The sequence below is a fragment of the Bombus pyrosoma genome, linkage group LG5 (genome assembly GCF_014825855.1).
Source record: "Bombus pyrosoma isolate SC7728 linkage group LG5, ASM1482585v1, whole genome shotgun sequence".
Lineage (NCBI taxonomy): Eukaryota > Metazoa > Arthropoda > Insecta > Hymenoptera > Apidae > Bombus > Bombus pyrosoma.
The window spans coordinates 1,229,947-1,246,859 of NC_057774.1; the positions used below are offsets into that span (position 1 = coordinate 1,229,947).

Genomic DNA, 16,913 nt, shown 5'->3' on the forward strand with positions numbered 1-16,913 from the left:
ATAGATGAGTTAAAATATAGAGCTGATATCCAATACTATTAATTTGATATCAATTACAATTACAACGCATTAATTAATGGTGAGAATTAGAACTTAAACATGAGAAAAATATTTTGTTCAAAAATAGTATTTACGACTTCTGATTTGTATAAAATTGATACATAATAATACATGTTTAAGTTATGATAAGATAATTAAGATATGTAATATATTAATAATAATTAGACTGTGGATGTTTATACAAATTGCTATTTTTATGAACACAACTAAAGAAATGAAACCTACAGAGAATTTGTTTTATTTTTTAAATATTATAACATGTTGTTATGGATATTCTGTACATTTTTATAGACAAATTTTTCATAAATACATACGCATCCGCAGCCTAGGGATAATTTATAAATTTGGGAATTATATTCTGCTATTTATTTCATGATACATTTTTATATATTTATTTATATAGTTAAAATAATATATAACTATACTATAAACAACTGTATTCATTTTCTAAATGAATTAGGAAACTTAATATTTTATATTAATGTCGAATTTAAGTTTGAGTTTCATTTTTCTTTCAGTACATTAGAAGGTCGAATTTCATTTTATAAGTAATATTGTATAGTTGGTAATGGCGTATGTCAGTTACATGATAATTTTAATATAACTGTACGTATTTAATAATGTTTGTATAAATATGAAAACTGTATTGTACTCTTGCATAGTTCATAAACAAAAAATTTTATTTTAAAGATTTCATTGTAATTTATGATCAAATAATTCCTATCTTTAAATTACAAACATGTTGATTTACGATGTACTACATAAAGAAACAGTATACCAATCAATTGTCAGTGATCTTCGTAATTACGGAGTTAAGTATCGTTTTAAAAAAAATATGTTTAAAACAGAACGATCCGAAGGGAAACGCATTTTGAAAAAAGTTTTTAAGACTTCTTTATTGTATCAACCATTAGATGTCGTAAATTTATCTTCTGGTGCCATTGTGCATGTGCCTGTTTTTGTGAGTCGTGCATCCACATTTTTAGAAAAGTATATCACTCAGGAAGGATTATTCAGAAAAGCAGGATCACAACTTAGACAAAAGGAATTAATAGTTCGTTTAGATAATGGTGGCAGTTTAGGGGAAAAACATCATGCCATTGATGTAGCTAATTGTTTAAAAACATTCTTCAGAGACTTACCAGAACCATTGATTCCGTATACGTACCATGATTTATTTGTACATTGTGTCATGCTTAAAACTTATTGTGTACAAGCATTGTTATTAGCTTGTATTCTTTTACCACCACATCATCTAAATACTCTGGCATTTTTTATGGAATTTTTAAAGAAAGTAGCACAATGTGAGAAACAAAATAAAATGGGCATTGATAATTTAGCAAAAGTTATTGGTCCAAATATAATGCCTCTGCAAGAAACCACTATGTCTGCTGTGCAAATGCGTCTTGAATTACACTTAATTGTTGTTAAGGTGATATGTATATTTGTCTTGAAGAAGAATATCAATTTTAACATAAGATAACTTCATTTGCTTAATCTGGAAATATTGCAGATTTTAATTGAAAATGCAGAAAGTATTGGTATTTTACCAGATCATATAACACAAGCTATTTCTATGGAAACAATTGGCAGTACAGATAATGAGTTAGATGTATCTGACCATCTGCGTTCAAAATTCAAAAAAAAGAAACATCGCAGTGGAAGCCTTACACGTAAGCCACATCTAAGTGCCTCCAACCTCAATCTAAGTATGTCTGTCGATCTGTTCATAGTAATTTATTTCCAAACTATATTTACTGTACTGACATAAATACTGAAGTTTCATAATAACAGCATGCAATGAAAGTTTTATGTAATAGATATAAACCTATGTTCTAACAAATGTACCATTAACTAACTTACTAACTTGATTACTTAACAGATCAGAATTCTTTTATTTACATAGAATTCTTTAAAATTTAAATATTTTTCTTTAGGAATGTTTAATGGTCTAAAAAAGATTGTTGGAAAAAATGCTGCATCTGAAGATGGTAATACATGTGATAGTCAAAGGATATCTGAAAATGCTAATTCAGTACATACATTAAATACTAAGCCCACAAAAAAAAGAAAAGTTGATTATATAGATCCACCAAGTACAAAGAAGAAGTATATATTTACTTTTTTTATAGATATAAACAATTATCATTTATAATATATATGATAAACTTATGTTTCAGAAGAGTTGTAGATAAAGCAGATAAATCTAAAAGGATTAGGCTTAGTTTGGATCGTTTTGTACCGAGAAAGCCAGTAAGAACATGAGAATAATTTATTTCACAACTTAACAAGTTTGATTATAACAATCTACATAATATTTTTATATTTGCAGAAAACTGTTGATGAAAGTACAGAATCATGTAAGAATACTTTTGATACTCAGGCAGAACGTCGTTGGAGTTCTGTTTGTGACTCATGTGGTGACTCACAAAGAACATACAGAGCATATAGCGATAGTTCATCACATTTGAAATTAATTCTAAAAGACAGTGAAGTATCAAACGACCTTCACAGAGAGTATAATAATATGTTTGGTGATGCAGATGTTAATTTATCAGATGATAGTGACGAGCAGGTCTTGTTAACAAAAGATGATATTAAATCTAGTAAATGGCACACACAGTTAAATTCAAGTTCGGAAGAATTAAAAGATCTAGGTAATTATAAACAAAGACGAATGAACCCAATGGAAAGAAGATTAACTGTAAATAATTTTGAAACATATTCACATGTTCAAGTCACATCTGTAGATAATCAGTCAGAGGAATACGTTACGATACCTAAAAGCGAATATGAAGAAATAAAAAATAGAGTTTTAGCAATTGAATCTCGTCTTTCTCAAGAATTCAAATGTATAAATAATGGAAATGGTGAGGAGAATGATGATTTATTATTGCATTCTGTGAAAAAAGTACAAACTGCGTATGAAAGGACATTGGAAGAAGCTAGTATTGAAAGTACAGTAACAACAGACTACTTAGCTAAAAAACTTGGTAAAGAACTTAAAATTAGAAGATCAGATGAACACAAAATCATCAGGTCTCCAAGTGCTCGAAAAATAGGAAGTTTAAGAAGGAGATCACAAGAAAAAGTGATGAGGTAAATTATACTTTTTATGAGCTATGTAAATTAGTATGTTTCTGTAGTTTACAATCTTCAATTTATTTCTTCTATCTTTTAGCAAACGTGTTAGACGAACTGCTTCGTGGCACATTTCTCGTGGATCAGATTTGCAATCACATTTACAGTCTGATCAAGATTTGAGCAATGCTTACTTCCATAATAAAAAAACATTTTCACTGAATTATACAAAAGACGATACTGACTTACGACCTATATCTACTTCCCTTTGGGAAAAAGGAGATAATATAATATTAAATAATGTATGCGATGAGTTTAAAAATTCAAATGTATATACAAAAAAACACAATCAAAATTCTTTTCAATCGGTGAAAGATCGAACAATCACGACGGTACGTCGAGTATCGTCTTTTCATGGTGATGAACTTACAAATACGGCCACGTATTCCGATAGCAAAGTTGAAAAACTGAAGAAGACGAATAGCCAACAAAATATGATTTTAAACAGTACACCTGTAGGTAAACTGATTCCGAAATCTGAAGAGAAAAAGAAAGCTGTTATATCCTGGAAGGATGCAGATGGATATTTTGGATCAACAAACCAAACGAAATCTCCAATTACTCAAACTGGTCGTGCGTCTATCGCAAAATTAAGAACTCAGAATGCAGGAATGGTACTAGCTAAAGCTAAATTATTTGATGAGTGCACGGCAAAAGTATACTCTCAAAACACTACTATAAACAAGAAAAACGGTCTACTTAGTACAGAGGATGATCAGTGCATGAATAATATAAAACAGAATTGTGAACGGACAGAATTGTGTCGAAAATCAAATAAAAATGTAAAAAGTAGGAATTCAAAATTGATATTGAAACATTCTCCTTCTCGTACTATGATGGAAAACGAAAATAAGGAAAAGGATATTGAAATGTGTTATTGTATTTCCAAAGACTTTATGACATGCAACACAGCCACTCATCAAAAAGAAAATAGGGCTGTTAAAACATCACCTTTAATGCAAAATGTATCTGTGGATATGATATCACAGAATTCAAGACTAAGTATCTATAAAGTTGATAATAACGTGCTGTGTAAGACTCCGCATATTAAGAAGCCATTAACTGTAAAAACACCTAAAAGTGGCAAAGCATTAGTAAGAAGACCTCTAGTGGATTCTCGTAGGACACCTCTAAAGGCTGTTGGTCAATTAGGAACTCCAAAGTATCAGAGTCCTAAAAGTATTTTAAAGGCGCCAAGAAATATCAGTAGACACTCTTAATTTAAAGTACAAATTTATCAGAAATGTGTTCAAGAAAGTCTATTCTGCAATACTTTCAATTATAAAGTGATAAAAGTACTATGAGATTGTCTTACATCTTAGAATCTCAGAACCAAGTTTAGAGAAAAAGTCTATTTTCATAACACTTACTATATATACTATAGTTATAGTACTTTTATGTATGATAAATTGCCATAAATATACAGAATAGTATTTTACATATGTTACATGAAAACATAAGTGTGTGATAAACATACTGAACCAATGATTTTATCATACATTTTAATACTATAAAATATAGAACTTTTTTAGACAAATATTTTTGCTTGAAAAAGTTATGTATTTATATATATATATGTTCTTTTGTATTTGTTTTCGTGTTATTAATATACATATATGTTTACATACATTTAGCAAAGTACAAACATGTATTTTTTTAATTGCAATATTATTTTTTGAAATTTCGAAACTTGTCCCATTTTTAAAGATTAAATTTCTTATACATAACATAAAAAATACAAATATACTGCCGCAATTTTTTATAATACAATATTGTATTTTCTGTTTTATGAACCACATGTAATTTGTTCATAAATAAATAAAACTTACACAAAGTTATATCCATTGTTATATCGATATATGCATATATATTATTATTAGAATATGAAATTTAATTAAAAAACTATAGTACAAAAAGGAAATTTCTTGTATTCCACGTGGTTTAAATATATATAACATAATTGTAGACAATTATTCATCATTCCACCAATCACACTTTACCGTCTGTTCCATTTGGAATTGTCAAGTAAAAATAATACACGTTCGCCGTTGCAAACAAACAATACAACTATGACACGAAAGTTCTATTTCCTTCGTGAAGTAAAATTATTTTCAATATTTAGATAATAAAGGTATGATATATATGCACACAAGGTCACATTTAACGATTGTTCCTCTTTTTATTATATAAAATATCGTGGAAATGTATTCATTGATAGCAAAGTTGATAGTTTTGGATATTGTCGTTATGATAGCAGCGCCTCGTTTATTCTAGTCGGATCTACAGCTGTTGATACGTAAATTGTTGGTGAAATAAGTGTCAGTGAATATAACATTCGAAAAGGGCAGCCTTTGGGCTGAAAAAACAATATATACAAAGATGAGAGAGGCTGGAATAATGTTAATAAGCACAGCATTAACATGTGCTGTGATAGGCAACGCGTATTATCAAAGAAAACAGTTTTATCCAACAGTAGTTCACATAACCAAATCCAACCCTAGTATGACGGTAAGTTTCGATGTTTACTTTTTAAAATTTTCTGTTTATAAACGTTATATTTGATTATACATATATTTCTGAATGTTCTAACGATTCTTCCGTTTGTTTTCTTATGTGAAATTTAGGTAATCTATACACAAGGCTTGATTCTAGTATTTATGATAAATGCTTTCTTTCGAAAGATATTTTTTGGTACCCTACGTGCTGCTGAACTTGAGGTAAATATATAATGTATTTGTTATCATCTTAAAAGGTTAAAAAATGTGCGTATAAATATACATATACTAAGAGTTATTTCTTTACAGCATTTGTTGGAAAAAGTATGGTATGCAGTAACTGAAACTTGTCTAGCATTTACAGTATTTAGAGATGACTTTAGTCCAAAATTCATAGCACTATTCACACTTCTTTTATTTTTGAAATCATTTCACTGGTTGGCAGAAGATCGTGTAGATTATGTAAGTAATATGAGTAACTCAATATAATTTCATATATAATATTTTGTTTCATTTATTTTCAGATGGAAAGAAGTCCTGTAATAACTTGGTTATTCCATCTTAGAGTTGGTACTCTATTGGCATTACTGTTTGCTATAAATTTAACCATGATTCATTATGCTTATAATACAACAGCAACAAAAGGTCCTTCAGTGCAACTTGTTTTTGGTTTTGAATATGCCATTCTCTTAACTGTTGTATTCAATATTAGTGTAAAGTATATATTGCATACAATAGATCTACAAAGTGAAAATCCATGGGACAATAAACCAGTATTTTTATTGTACACAGAATTAATAATTGGGCTGTTGAAGGTGAGATAAAGTGATAAGATGTATTCATTAAATATTTATAAAGTTATTGATTTAATATATCTTTTCTTTCAGGTTATTTTATATGTTGCTTTTGTCACTTTGATGGTCAAATTATATACTTTACCTTTGTTTGCACTTCGTGCAATGTATTATACAATGAGAGACTTTAGGAAAGCGTTCCACGATATTGTAATGTCGCGTCGAGCTATCAGAAATATGAATACATTATATCCAGATGCTACGGCAGAAGAATTAGCTGCTGCTGATAATGTATGCATTATATGCAGGTAAAATATTGTTACTAATTCATTAAAAAATGTAACTTCTCCGAAATATTGATAAAACATTAAAAATATACTACATATTACGACATTGTACAACATTTAATAAAAATATACAACATTTCAGGGAAGAAATGGTGTCGGCAAGTAAAAAGTTACCATGTAATCATATTTTTCATACTGCCTGCCTTCGTTCTTGGTTCCAACGTCAACAAACGTGCCCCACATGCCGCTTAAATATTTTAAGACCTGTTAATAATAATCAAGGAAATAGGCAACAAAATCAAGCACAAGCAGGACCACAAGTGCCTCAAGCTCCACAAGCACCAGGATTTAATCCAATTGGTGTGTATATTTACGGTTATTTTTACGTGTCCACATTAAGAAAAAAAATCTAATGTTTATATGTTATTCAATAAAGTTCAAGTCCTCCCAGCATTTTGGGCTGGAATGCAAGCTCCAGGGGCACCGGCAGCTTTACAACAACAGCAACAACAGCCACAACAGCAACAAGTTTCAAATGCGACAACACAGCAACAACAAGCTCAAAATAGTGGGCCAAATACTCCATCAACCTCATTTCAAAATTTGACAGCTAGTGGTGTACCGTTGTTTCCTCCACCATTCCCAACTATGGTACCGTTGCCTCCTATTCCTACGCCACCGCCGAACCTTACAGAATTAAGCGAAGAAGAACTTAGAGCAATGGAAGGTAATTTACGACAAGCCGTTGAAGCTAGAATACAAACGTTGCAAAGAGTTCAGCTTCTATTAGATGCTGCCAGTGCTATGATGAACCAATATCAAACAGCAGCTGTTACTGCTAAGTATGTACGAGTTTTTTTGTAGCTTAATAAAATTTAAAAATAACGATTAATATTGTTATTTCATAACACATGTTTATTACAGTATTCCAGTGCCAACTGCAACAAATAACACGAATGTTACAACAGATATTTCTTCAATGGCAAAACAAGGAACATCTAAAACTGCATGTCCTGAACTTAATAGCGAGCAACCGCAAGATAACGCTGAGTTGAATGTTCCTACTGCAAATTCTCCTAATGATAATGTAAATACGTTATCAGGCACAAACGGTAATGATGTAACTCCAGAATCATCAATTAGGAATGACACAGAATCTTCAAGTGAACAAGAAATGCTACGAAGACGTAGGCTACAAAAATTTTCAGCTCATAAATGTTCATAAAATTATGTGATAATTTGTGTAATATAATTGTACCTTGATCAATAACAGGCCTGATTGCAGATACAATTGATATTCGAGAAAAGATGTAACAATTATGATTAAGAGCTTGAAAGTTGAAGTTGATACTATCATATTAATAATCACAAAATATCAAATAATCATTTAAAGGAAATAATATGATAAATTTTCCTTTTCTTTCTTTTTTTGTCGCAAATTATTTTAAGAGCAAAATATTCATGAAGCAAGTCATGCAGATTATGACTAGTTCTTATTCCTTAATCCTTATTCCTTCCTTTGTATATATCCTTTCTACGATGTGTTTTTCCGATATATTTCGTAAAAAAATAATTTTTGTATTGATTAAATTGTTTCTGTATGCTTTATCTAAAAGTGATTTTAATTTATCATTTTTATCCCACAATTTTTATATCATAAAATATAACTTATATAAAACATCCTATCAGTCTTGTTTGTGTTACATACATGTTACGTACAGATTTTTTTAATTATTACATATTAAGAATATTTGTATCTGTACATGGGAGTGGTAATGTCAGTTATTATAACATGACTGTAAAATAATTGTTTTAAATAACTCTCATTATGAGTAATAAATTTATCTGTCTATTTAGTAGTGCTTTTGTTTCCATCATGTAAATTTGTATACATTTATAAATTTGACATATGCAAAATTATTTATAATAATTTTGAACAATAAACACATCAAATAAGATGACAAAAATAAGTACAAAATAAATTATATTATTTATAGGAACAAATTAATACGAAGTTCCAAGATAACTATAAATGTAATTATTTTAAATTTAAAAATAGATAGTATATATATGTGTATAAATATAATTAATAAAAAATATATATAGGTACAAAAAATTACATATATATATATAATTATTATAGTTTTTGTTCGTACAAAAGAAAAATTTAAACAGAAGTACAAGTAAAAAAGAAGAGTATTACATTTATTTCAATAAATTACAATGTTAAATTTTGATCTAGATAAACAATATTCCGTGTTTTATAACATTTCGTTACTCGTTGGCAAAATAGTATGATATAATTAATTTCCCTCCAAAGGGAATTGCGAGAATATTCATATATTTCTAAAAACTATTATATACATAATTGTGATCATAACATTTATAAATATCGGAAAGGATATAAATAAATAATCATTGTTATTCATTAAATATTATCGATCAGTGGAAAGATAATTATAACCTTATTTTTCCATACTGGAAATGCGCAAACTCGGTAGGACTGTAATATAAAGATCAAATCCTATTGTGTGAATGATTACTATTTGTAATTTAAATTATTATAGAAAAGAGAAGGGTGTATTAACATTTTAAAAATATAAAATTTTAAATCATACAGACTTCATAAAAAATTTCTACTGCTACGTAATTATTTATAAAATGATAAGTATTTTTGTTAATATATGTAATTTTTTGCATAATACTTTCTAATATTCAATTTTATTTCAGGTATTTGAATATTTTTACTTTTTCTTCATAATTTTGATCAAATGTATTCTTTTATTTTTTGTGCTTTAGTTTTCGTTTAATTGATGTAGTTTAATTAATTTGCCGATAAGCATATATATATTCAATGTACAAATATACAATACAACATTTAATCAATTGTAAATATTACAATAATATGTTTTTTTATATAAATAAAATCTATGTAAAATAAGTTTATGATATGATATATCATTCAAATATCATATGAAATATCTATATCTACCTATCTATATATATATGTGAATTGAAGGAACACAGAATAGAGAGAGTAGAAAACAGGAGAGACATGAGATAAATAATACAATTTTGTGTAAAATCGCATCAATTTTTTTGTAGTAACAGTGAAATGAACTAATAAATTAACTAATACACAAAATAAGGAATGAACTAATATTGATTAAGGATACAAAATGGACAAGTGAATGATATCAATAATTGAAACGTTTAATTAACATATCAACAATTTAACATTTCATATTTAATCTTGAATTAGCTTAAGGACAGTTTATATATTGTAATAATGAAGGTAATGTTTATTAAAATACGGTTCTTTCATATTACGCGCTAAAATCCTTGAGATACACGAGGCGAACCCCGTAGCGCGTTGTTGTGATCTAACATGGCGGAGTGTAGTGTTGTGGCTGCTCAGTGTCTATGTCAATTTTAGAGTGATCTTGCTTAATAAGAAGGAAAGGATTGCAATGGTCGATGATCGCGATATCGAAAGAAATCGAGTAAAGTAATCGTGTACTTATGAGTATTTCTATTACAAGAGGATTGAGTTTAATTTGGGTTTGGTTTCGTCGCGGGAACCGTACACAGCGGTGAGAGAGCACGCAGAGTGCAGTCTTCCCAGCAACAAAATTTTCTCCTGACCTTCTACAGACAACAAGCTGGTCTATCCGAATGACTCAACGAACAATCGAGATTTAATCGCGTTTCTTATATACTACACGTGATAACGAAAACGTGCACGACGTAAAGTTTTCCCGCGCGTCCTGAGAGGTTTTCTTGGCGCAAGAATCAGGCTTATGCAACGAAGAGCGCATAAACATCTATTACGGTAAACAATCTTATCCCGTCAATCAAACTTGAAGGGATGTGAACTAAATGACAAATCATCATTGCCCGAATTTTATCTTAATAATTTTAGTAACGAAACTCGTAATATTTGTGTAACTTCGTTAAACGAGGTCTTTTATAGAATTAGTGGGAAAAACTAAGAAAGAACATATAGGCTGATGAAGTCTGTAGAAATTGTCAACAATTGTTATTAGAAATGAATAAAGATCCCTTATGCTATATTTGTTAATTAACAATTACTTCATTTGTTTTACCCAAGCTATTTGGAAAAGAAAATAATCTTATGTATGTGAATCGGAACGTTAAAAGAACCACATATATATTTAAAGGTGTCTTTGTCTTGTAAAATTAATGTTGTAATAAAAAGCCTTAATGGGTTACAAAGGAGTAACAGACAGATCGATATATGCAGACTTCAGTGCATTTGTCGATATATCAGAGAGTTGAGAATCATTCATAAGTATATCTAAAAAGCCAAAGAGTTGGTGAAATTTAAAGGGATGCAAGGTAGCTGGTGATATTATAAAATAGTGTGTATAAGTTAATTTTTACAATATGACGGACACACGTAGAAGAGTGAAGTTATATGCACTTAATGTTGATAGACAATGGGATGATCGTGGTACAGGTCACGTTTCTTCTTCATATATAGATAGGCTGAAAGGAATTTCACTTTTAGTCAGAGCAGAGAGTGATGGTTCAGTTTTGTTGGAAAGTAGAATACTACCTGATACAGCATATCAGAAGCAACAGGTAATGGAATAATAAAATCATTATAAATTTTTAATTCAATATTTAATTGAACAAACTTTTCATGTAACATAATTTTAATTAAGAGTACAGTAAATAATATGTGGAGAATCAATCAAATTATAAAATACAGAAATTATAAAACACTATTTGCTTCTTTATTTCAGGATACTTTAATAGTTTGGTCAGAAGGAGAAAATTTTGATTTAGCCTTAAGTTTTCAAGAAAAGGCTGGCTGTGATGAAATTTGGGAGAAAATATGTCAGGTCCAAGGAAAAGATCCATCTGTTGAAATTACCCAAGATATTGTCGAAGAGTCAGAAGATGAACGGTTTGATGATATGTCTGATGCTGCTCCTCCAATAGAATTGCCTCCGTGTGAGTTAAGTCGACTGGAAGATATTAATGAACTTATAGGAAATTATTTATCTTCACAAACGAGGAAAGATAAATTAGCACTGGCTTTAGAATCAGAAGGCTATATCAAAAAACTATTAAATCTGTTTCATACTTGTGAAGATTTAGAAAACATTGAAGGATTGCATCATTTGTATGACATATTTAAAAATATTTTCCTACTTAATAAGAATACATTATTTGAAGTTATGTTTAGCGAAGATATCATTTTCGATGTTGTTGGATGTTTGGAATACGAGCCAACATTACCTCAGCCAAAGAGGCATAGAGAATATCTTCGACAGTTAGCCAGATTTAAGCAAGCAATTCCTATTACAAATGCTGAATTATTAGCTAAAATTCACCAGACGTATCGAGTTCAATACATTCAGGATGTAGTTCTACCGACTCCGAGCGTATTCGAAGATAATATGTTAAACACATTGAGTAGCTTTATATTTTTTAATAAGGTCGAGATAGTGACCTTGATACAGGATGATGAGAAATTTCTTACTGAACTATTTCACCAATTAACTGACGAAGCAACATCAGATAGTAAAAGACGAGATTTAGTTCTTTTCTTAAAAGAATTTTGTAACTTTTCTCAGAATCTACAACCACAAGGAAAGGAGGCCTTTTATAAAACTTTAACAGCACTTGGTATTTTACCTGCTCTAGAAATTACTTTGGCAATGAATGATGCCCAAACAAAAACAGCCAGTATAGATATATTGACTTATATTGTGGAATATTCTCCAAGTGTTGTTCGAGATTATACATTGCAACAAATAAATAATACAGAACAGGACCAAATGTTAATAAATGTAATAGTTGCTCAACTCGTTGGTGATAGTGACCCAGAGTTGGGTGGAGCTGTACAATTAGCTGGTGTATTACGCCTGCTTCTTGATCCAGAAAACATGTTGGCTTCCGTTAACAAATCAGAGAAGACTGATTTCTTAAATTACTTCTACAAGAATAGTATTGGAACATTGATAGCACCATTATTAGCAAACACAATTGGAGAACGACCAGCAAGAGAGGATTACAGAACAGTACAGCTTTTAGGATTGATCTTAGAGTTACTATCATTTTGTGTAGAGCATCATACATACCACATTAAGAATTGCATATTGAACAAAGATCTGCTTAAACGAATACTGGTTTTGATGAAATCAACACACACGTTTTTAGTATTGTGTGCTTTGAGGTTTATGAGAAAAATTGTAGCATTGAAGGATGAATTTTACAATAGATATATCATTAAAGGAAATTTATTTGCGCCTGTATTTGATGCATTTGTGAGAAATAATGGTAGATATAATTTGTTGGATTCTGCTATTCTTGAAATGTTTGAATTTATTAAACTGGTAAGCACGCATGCATACTATAAAATCTTTTATAAAGTTGCTTGTTTTATTTCTGACACATCGATTAATTTCATTATAGGAGGATATTAAATCGTTATGTTCGCACGTTGTTGAAAATTTCTCGAAAGAATTGGAAGCAATTGATTATGTACAAACATTTAAAGCTTTGAAATTAAGGTATGAACAGCATCAAGACAAGTTAAAGGATCGGGACAGAGCAGCTCTTGACAGGTATATTTCTGTTAACGAACGACATTTATATGAATTAAGAAATTTTTAGTAAGATATACAATTTGATTGTGCTTGTTTAGCGTTCCATCCATATTGAGAAATAGTCGATACAGAAGGGACCAGAGACAGTTAGATGAAGAGGAGGAAATGTGGTTCAATGAAGAGGAAGACTTTGATGAGGGTGAGGCGGTCGTACCTGCAGCAGCAGCAGATCTTGTGCCTCCGGCTTCTGCTAAGAAACAGTCATCAACATCAAACTCTGCGCTTAATCCCGCCCTTGCAGATTCTAAAAGTCATCATCAGCAACAGCAGCAACAGCAGTCCGTGTTGAACAATAATACGGCTAACAATAACATTACCTCGCAACAATCACAAATCAATAACACTACAACAACAACAAACGAATCTCCTATTACTTCGGAAATCAATCCAAATTCAACCATTGGCACAGTAGAGAAAGCTGGAACTGCACTATTTAAGAAGGTAATGTCTTGTTTCATTTTTAAGAACATATATCTATGAAATTATATCCTTAATTTAAAACACATTTAATAATGCTAATGTTAATAACATCTTTTAGGGCTTGGTCGATTATGAAGGAGATTCAGACGAAGAAGAGGAGGATACGGAAGTAACACCATCTCCAAAACGACAAAGATTGTCATAGTAGGCAAACCGGAAGAAAACTGAGAAATTTGTGATTTTTAATTGCTGCTATACCATTTCTGGCCCTTCTACTTGCACAAAGAAATCGACCGAGAGAAAAGATCGTACTGTAAACCTTTTTATAACAGATAAAGCACTATTCTCCTTAAGTGAATGGACGTAACGAGGATACGTGTTCACAATGTGGTGAAAATGACATACCTCTTTGTGCTTGTGTGTATAAATGTACGAAAGGATTGGTATTGAACGCAGGTGGGTGAAAGGGTCTAAGAAATGGGATATATATAATTAGGATTAAAAGAAAAAAGATGATGAACCAATGCGATATAAAGAAAGAGAGAACTTTCTTTAAATAAGACATGATCATAAAATTGTGGCATAACATTATATGACCACATAAGTGTTAAAAATAATAAGATTTTAACAAGAAATAGTCCATTCCACGTTGTCTGGAAACACCCCATGTACTAGAAGAAATTATTTCACGAATAGGCTAAGAAACTCTAGCCAGGCCTAGTGGTTCTTATAAATACAGAGTTTCTAAGCGTGTGCTTAGATTCATGTAATAACTGAAATTGTGACTATACGTCATATTTACATCTATTAAGAAGAAACTTATTATGTAAAAAAATCACATGTAAAAGTACATGATGTACCGCACAAAAACAACTAAGTGTTTTGTTTTGCCATCCATAAATTTTCTTATTCGTGTGATGGGCAATTAAGACCTGTCCTTAAAGGGGGTCAGACATCATGAAACTTTATCCAATTTAACGGAAATAGTATTTAGTTTGTATATATATGTATATTTGTAACGATTGTAAAACAACCTTTCGTGGGTAAAGCAGACAAAATGCGATTCCTTTACAAATTCAGTTCCCAATTAAGGTTCTTTGAACGAGCTTTTCGGTTGTCAATGTAAGTAGTAGAAATTGTACAATAAACATATTTGATTTGTGTATATTTACCAGTTTGCACTTCATGTCCGCAATTCACTCCTCAATGTAAAAAAAAAGTATATGTGAAAGTGTTTTGCAATCTCGAGTATTAAATATAAACTATGGTATAAATTATTCGTAACTAATATGGGTAAGAATAGAAGCTTGGTATTATTGTACTTTGTAAAGAAAAGATAAAAAAAAAGAGGAATATTAAGTATATATATCTATGCAAATTTATCCTTGCAAGATTTCATTATGTATAATATTTTCTCTATTGTCTAATTTCGTCTAAATTATTTTCGATATAAATGTCCCCTTTTGTTTTGTAACAAAAAGAAAGAAAATGCATAATAACGAAGTATTGAAATTTTAAAGTCATCGACGCCGATGAAAATCATGCAAACGATGCTCAGTAAAAGATTATTTTTGGCGTGTTAATGTCATATCAAGATCGAAACGGAAGTTGATTGATCTACATCAGCTCCAGATAAGAGTATCTTTTTAATTTTTTAACTACTGATACACAACCGAGAATGCTGGTATTATAAGAGTCCGAGCTAACTTCCTTTTTTTGATTTACGTCAATATGAGTTTCCTTAGAACATTTTTTCATTTCTTATCTCGTTTTTTTTAACATTTAATATTGTTTCAGAAACGTGTGCCTCCATATCTTGGTTGAGTTAACTCAAACAAAAGAGGAGCAGAAGTATTATAAGCTACTGTATAAATTTTTCACGTTGTTCCCCCACATACCCTGAACAGAGTTTCTAAGACTGCTTTAGACCTGTATATGTATATTGGACATTTTTCGTAAATACCACACATACACGTACCGTTTATGTACACATATACATATATATTAACTTATGATATTAAAAAAAGATGAGGAATCTTAGAAGTTAATTCAATCACGGAACGCAAGCGAAAAAAACCTGTGAATATCAAATTAGGCAAATTCGCTGGAGCTGAGTGATATACATGTTGTACATAAGAAGAAAGAAAAAAGTGAAAAAAAGAAAAGAGAAGAGTGTAACTTGGATTAACCATGAAATAAGGAAGAAAAAAAGAGAGGGAGAGTATGCATGAGAGAGAGGATGTGTGTGTGTGTGTGTGTGTGTGTGTGTGTGTGCGCGCGCGCGCGCGTGTGTGTGAGCGAGAGAAAGGATGAGAGTGAAATGTAGGAAAAATTAATAATTAATTAATTAAGAGGATATCGAGTAATGTTATTCTTTATGTGTTTTACATAACATTCGTGATTTATTCGATAATAACAAGAGACGAGAAAAAATGGTAAAGATCTTGCATTGAACGTACTTTAAAGAGGTCTGTAAGTAGGGGGAAGAACACTGAAAAGAAGAACAAAAAATGAATCGATATCTAATTGTAAGTGATACTAGAGTAAACAGTGCGATCGTAAATGCTATGAAAGCTAAATTTCGTACCCACACAGAGACATTCACATGTACACATGTATTTCACATTTGTTCATTGTCATGCGTCGTTCTCATTGCTATTGCTTTTCCTTAATTTAATGTTCATTGTATCCCGGTGCTTCGAGTCATACATGTATAGCCAAAAGAAAAAAAGAAAAAAAAGAAAAGAAAAAGAAAGAGATGAAATCGTCGAGTGCAAGTTTTGAATTTATATTATATTTCTCAAAGAAACGTGTTATTCGAGTATTCAAAGATTAGGAAAGAAGAAGTTCAAATAATCTTTTCCTCTTTTCTGTTTTATTCCAGCTTCCTCTTCTTTTAATATGTACGAGTTAATTGCCTTTCCCCCTATATTTCGCTTTTGCAGTCGGTTTAAAATTTGATAAAATTGATTTTCTCTCGATCAGGAAGAACGAAGTCGATTTTTACGGTTATATATGTATATGCATTCATATATGTACATATACATATATACACACATATATTTAAAGAGACCC

At 30.4% G+C, this 16,913-nt stretch overlaps 3 protein-coding genes across 6 annotated transcripts; all 3 read left to right on the plus strand.

The window, feature by feature from the left end:
• Window positions 1-494: 494 nt before the first annotated feature.
• LOC122567569 (rho GTPase-activating protein gacF-like) lies at window positions 495-4,948 on the plus strand. 4 transcript variants are annotated; one of them, XM_043726251.1, is made up of 7 exons: window positions 496-1,492; window positions 1,574-1,769; window positions 1,998-2,169; window positions 2,241-2,313; window positions 2,393-2,717; window positions 2,799-3,159; window positions 3,242-4,948. In XM_043726251.1, the coding sequence occupies exons 1-7, from the start codon at window positions 800-802 to the stop codon at window positions 4,419-4,421; spliced, it is 3,000 nt and encodes a 999-aa protein (XP_043582186.1). In that variant the 5' UTR covers window positions 496-799; the 3' UTR covers window positions 4,422-4,948. The 4 variants fall into 4 exon arrangements, with proteins under 4 accessions (XP_043582184.1, XP_043582186.1, XP_043582183.1 ...); XM_043726249.1 differs by having other exon boundaries at window positions 495-1,492; window positions 2,244-2,313; window positions 2,393-3,159; XM_043726248.1 differs by having other exon boundaries at window positions 497-1,492; window positions 2,393-3,159.
• Window positions 4,949-5,185: 237 nt separating this feature from the next.
• Window positions 5,186-8,633, plus strand: LOC122567943 (E3 ubiquitin-protein ligase synoviolin A). Its single transcript, XM_043727127.1, has 9 exons — window positions 5,186-5,332; window positions 5,476-5,709; window positions 5,826-5,918; window positions 6,006-6,158; window positions 6,221-6,511; window positions 6,584-6,798; window positions 6,920-7,137; window positions 7,214-7,619; window positions 7,702-8,633. Exons 2-9 carry the CDS (start codon window positions 5,581-5,583, stop codon window positions 8,000-8,002), a joined length of 1,806 nt encoding a protein of 601 aa, XP_043583062.1. The 5' UTR covers window positions 5,186-5,332; window positions 5,476-5,580; the 3' UTR covers window positions 8,003-8,633.
• Window positions 8,634-10,144: 1,511 nt separating this feature from the next.
• On the plus strand, window positions 10,145-15,003 carry LOC122567473 (serine/threonine-protein phosphatase 4 regulatory subunit 3). The gene is made up of 5 exons (XM_043726014.1): window positions 10,145-11,382; window positions 11,547-13,145; window positions 13,225-13,376; window positions 13,457-13,859; window positions 13,957-15,003. The coding sequence occupies exons 1-5, from the start codon at window positions 11,185-11,187 to the stop codon at window positions 14,041-14,043; spliced, it is 2,439 nt and encodes an 812-aa protein (XP_043581949.1). The 5' UTR covers window positions 10,145-11,184; the 3' UTR covers window positions 14,044-15,003.
• Window positions 15,004-16,913: the final 1,910 nt, after the last annotated feature.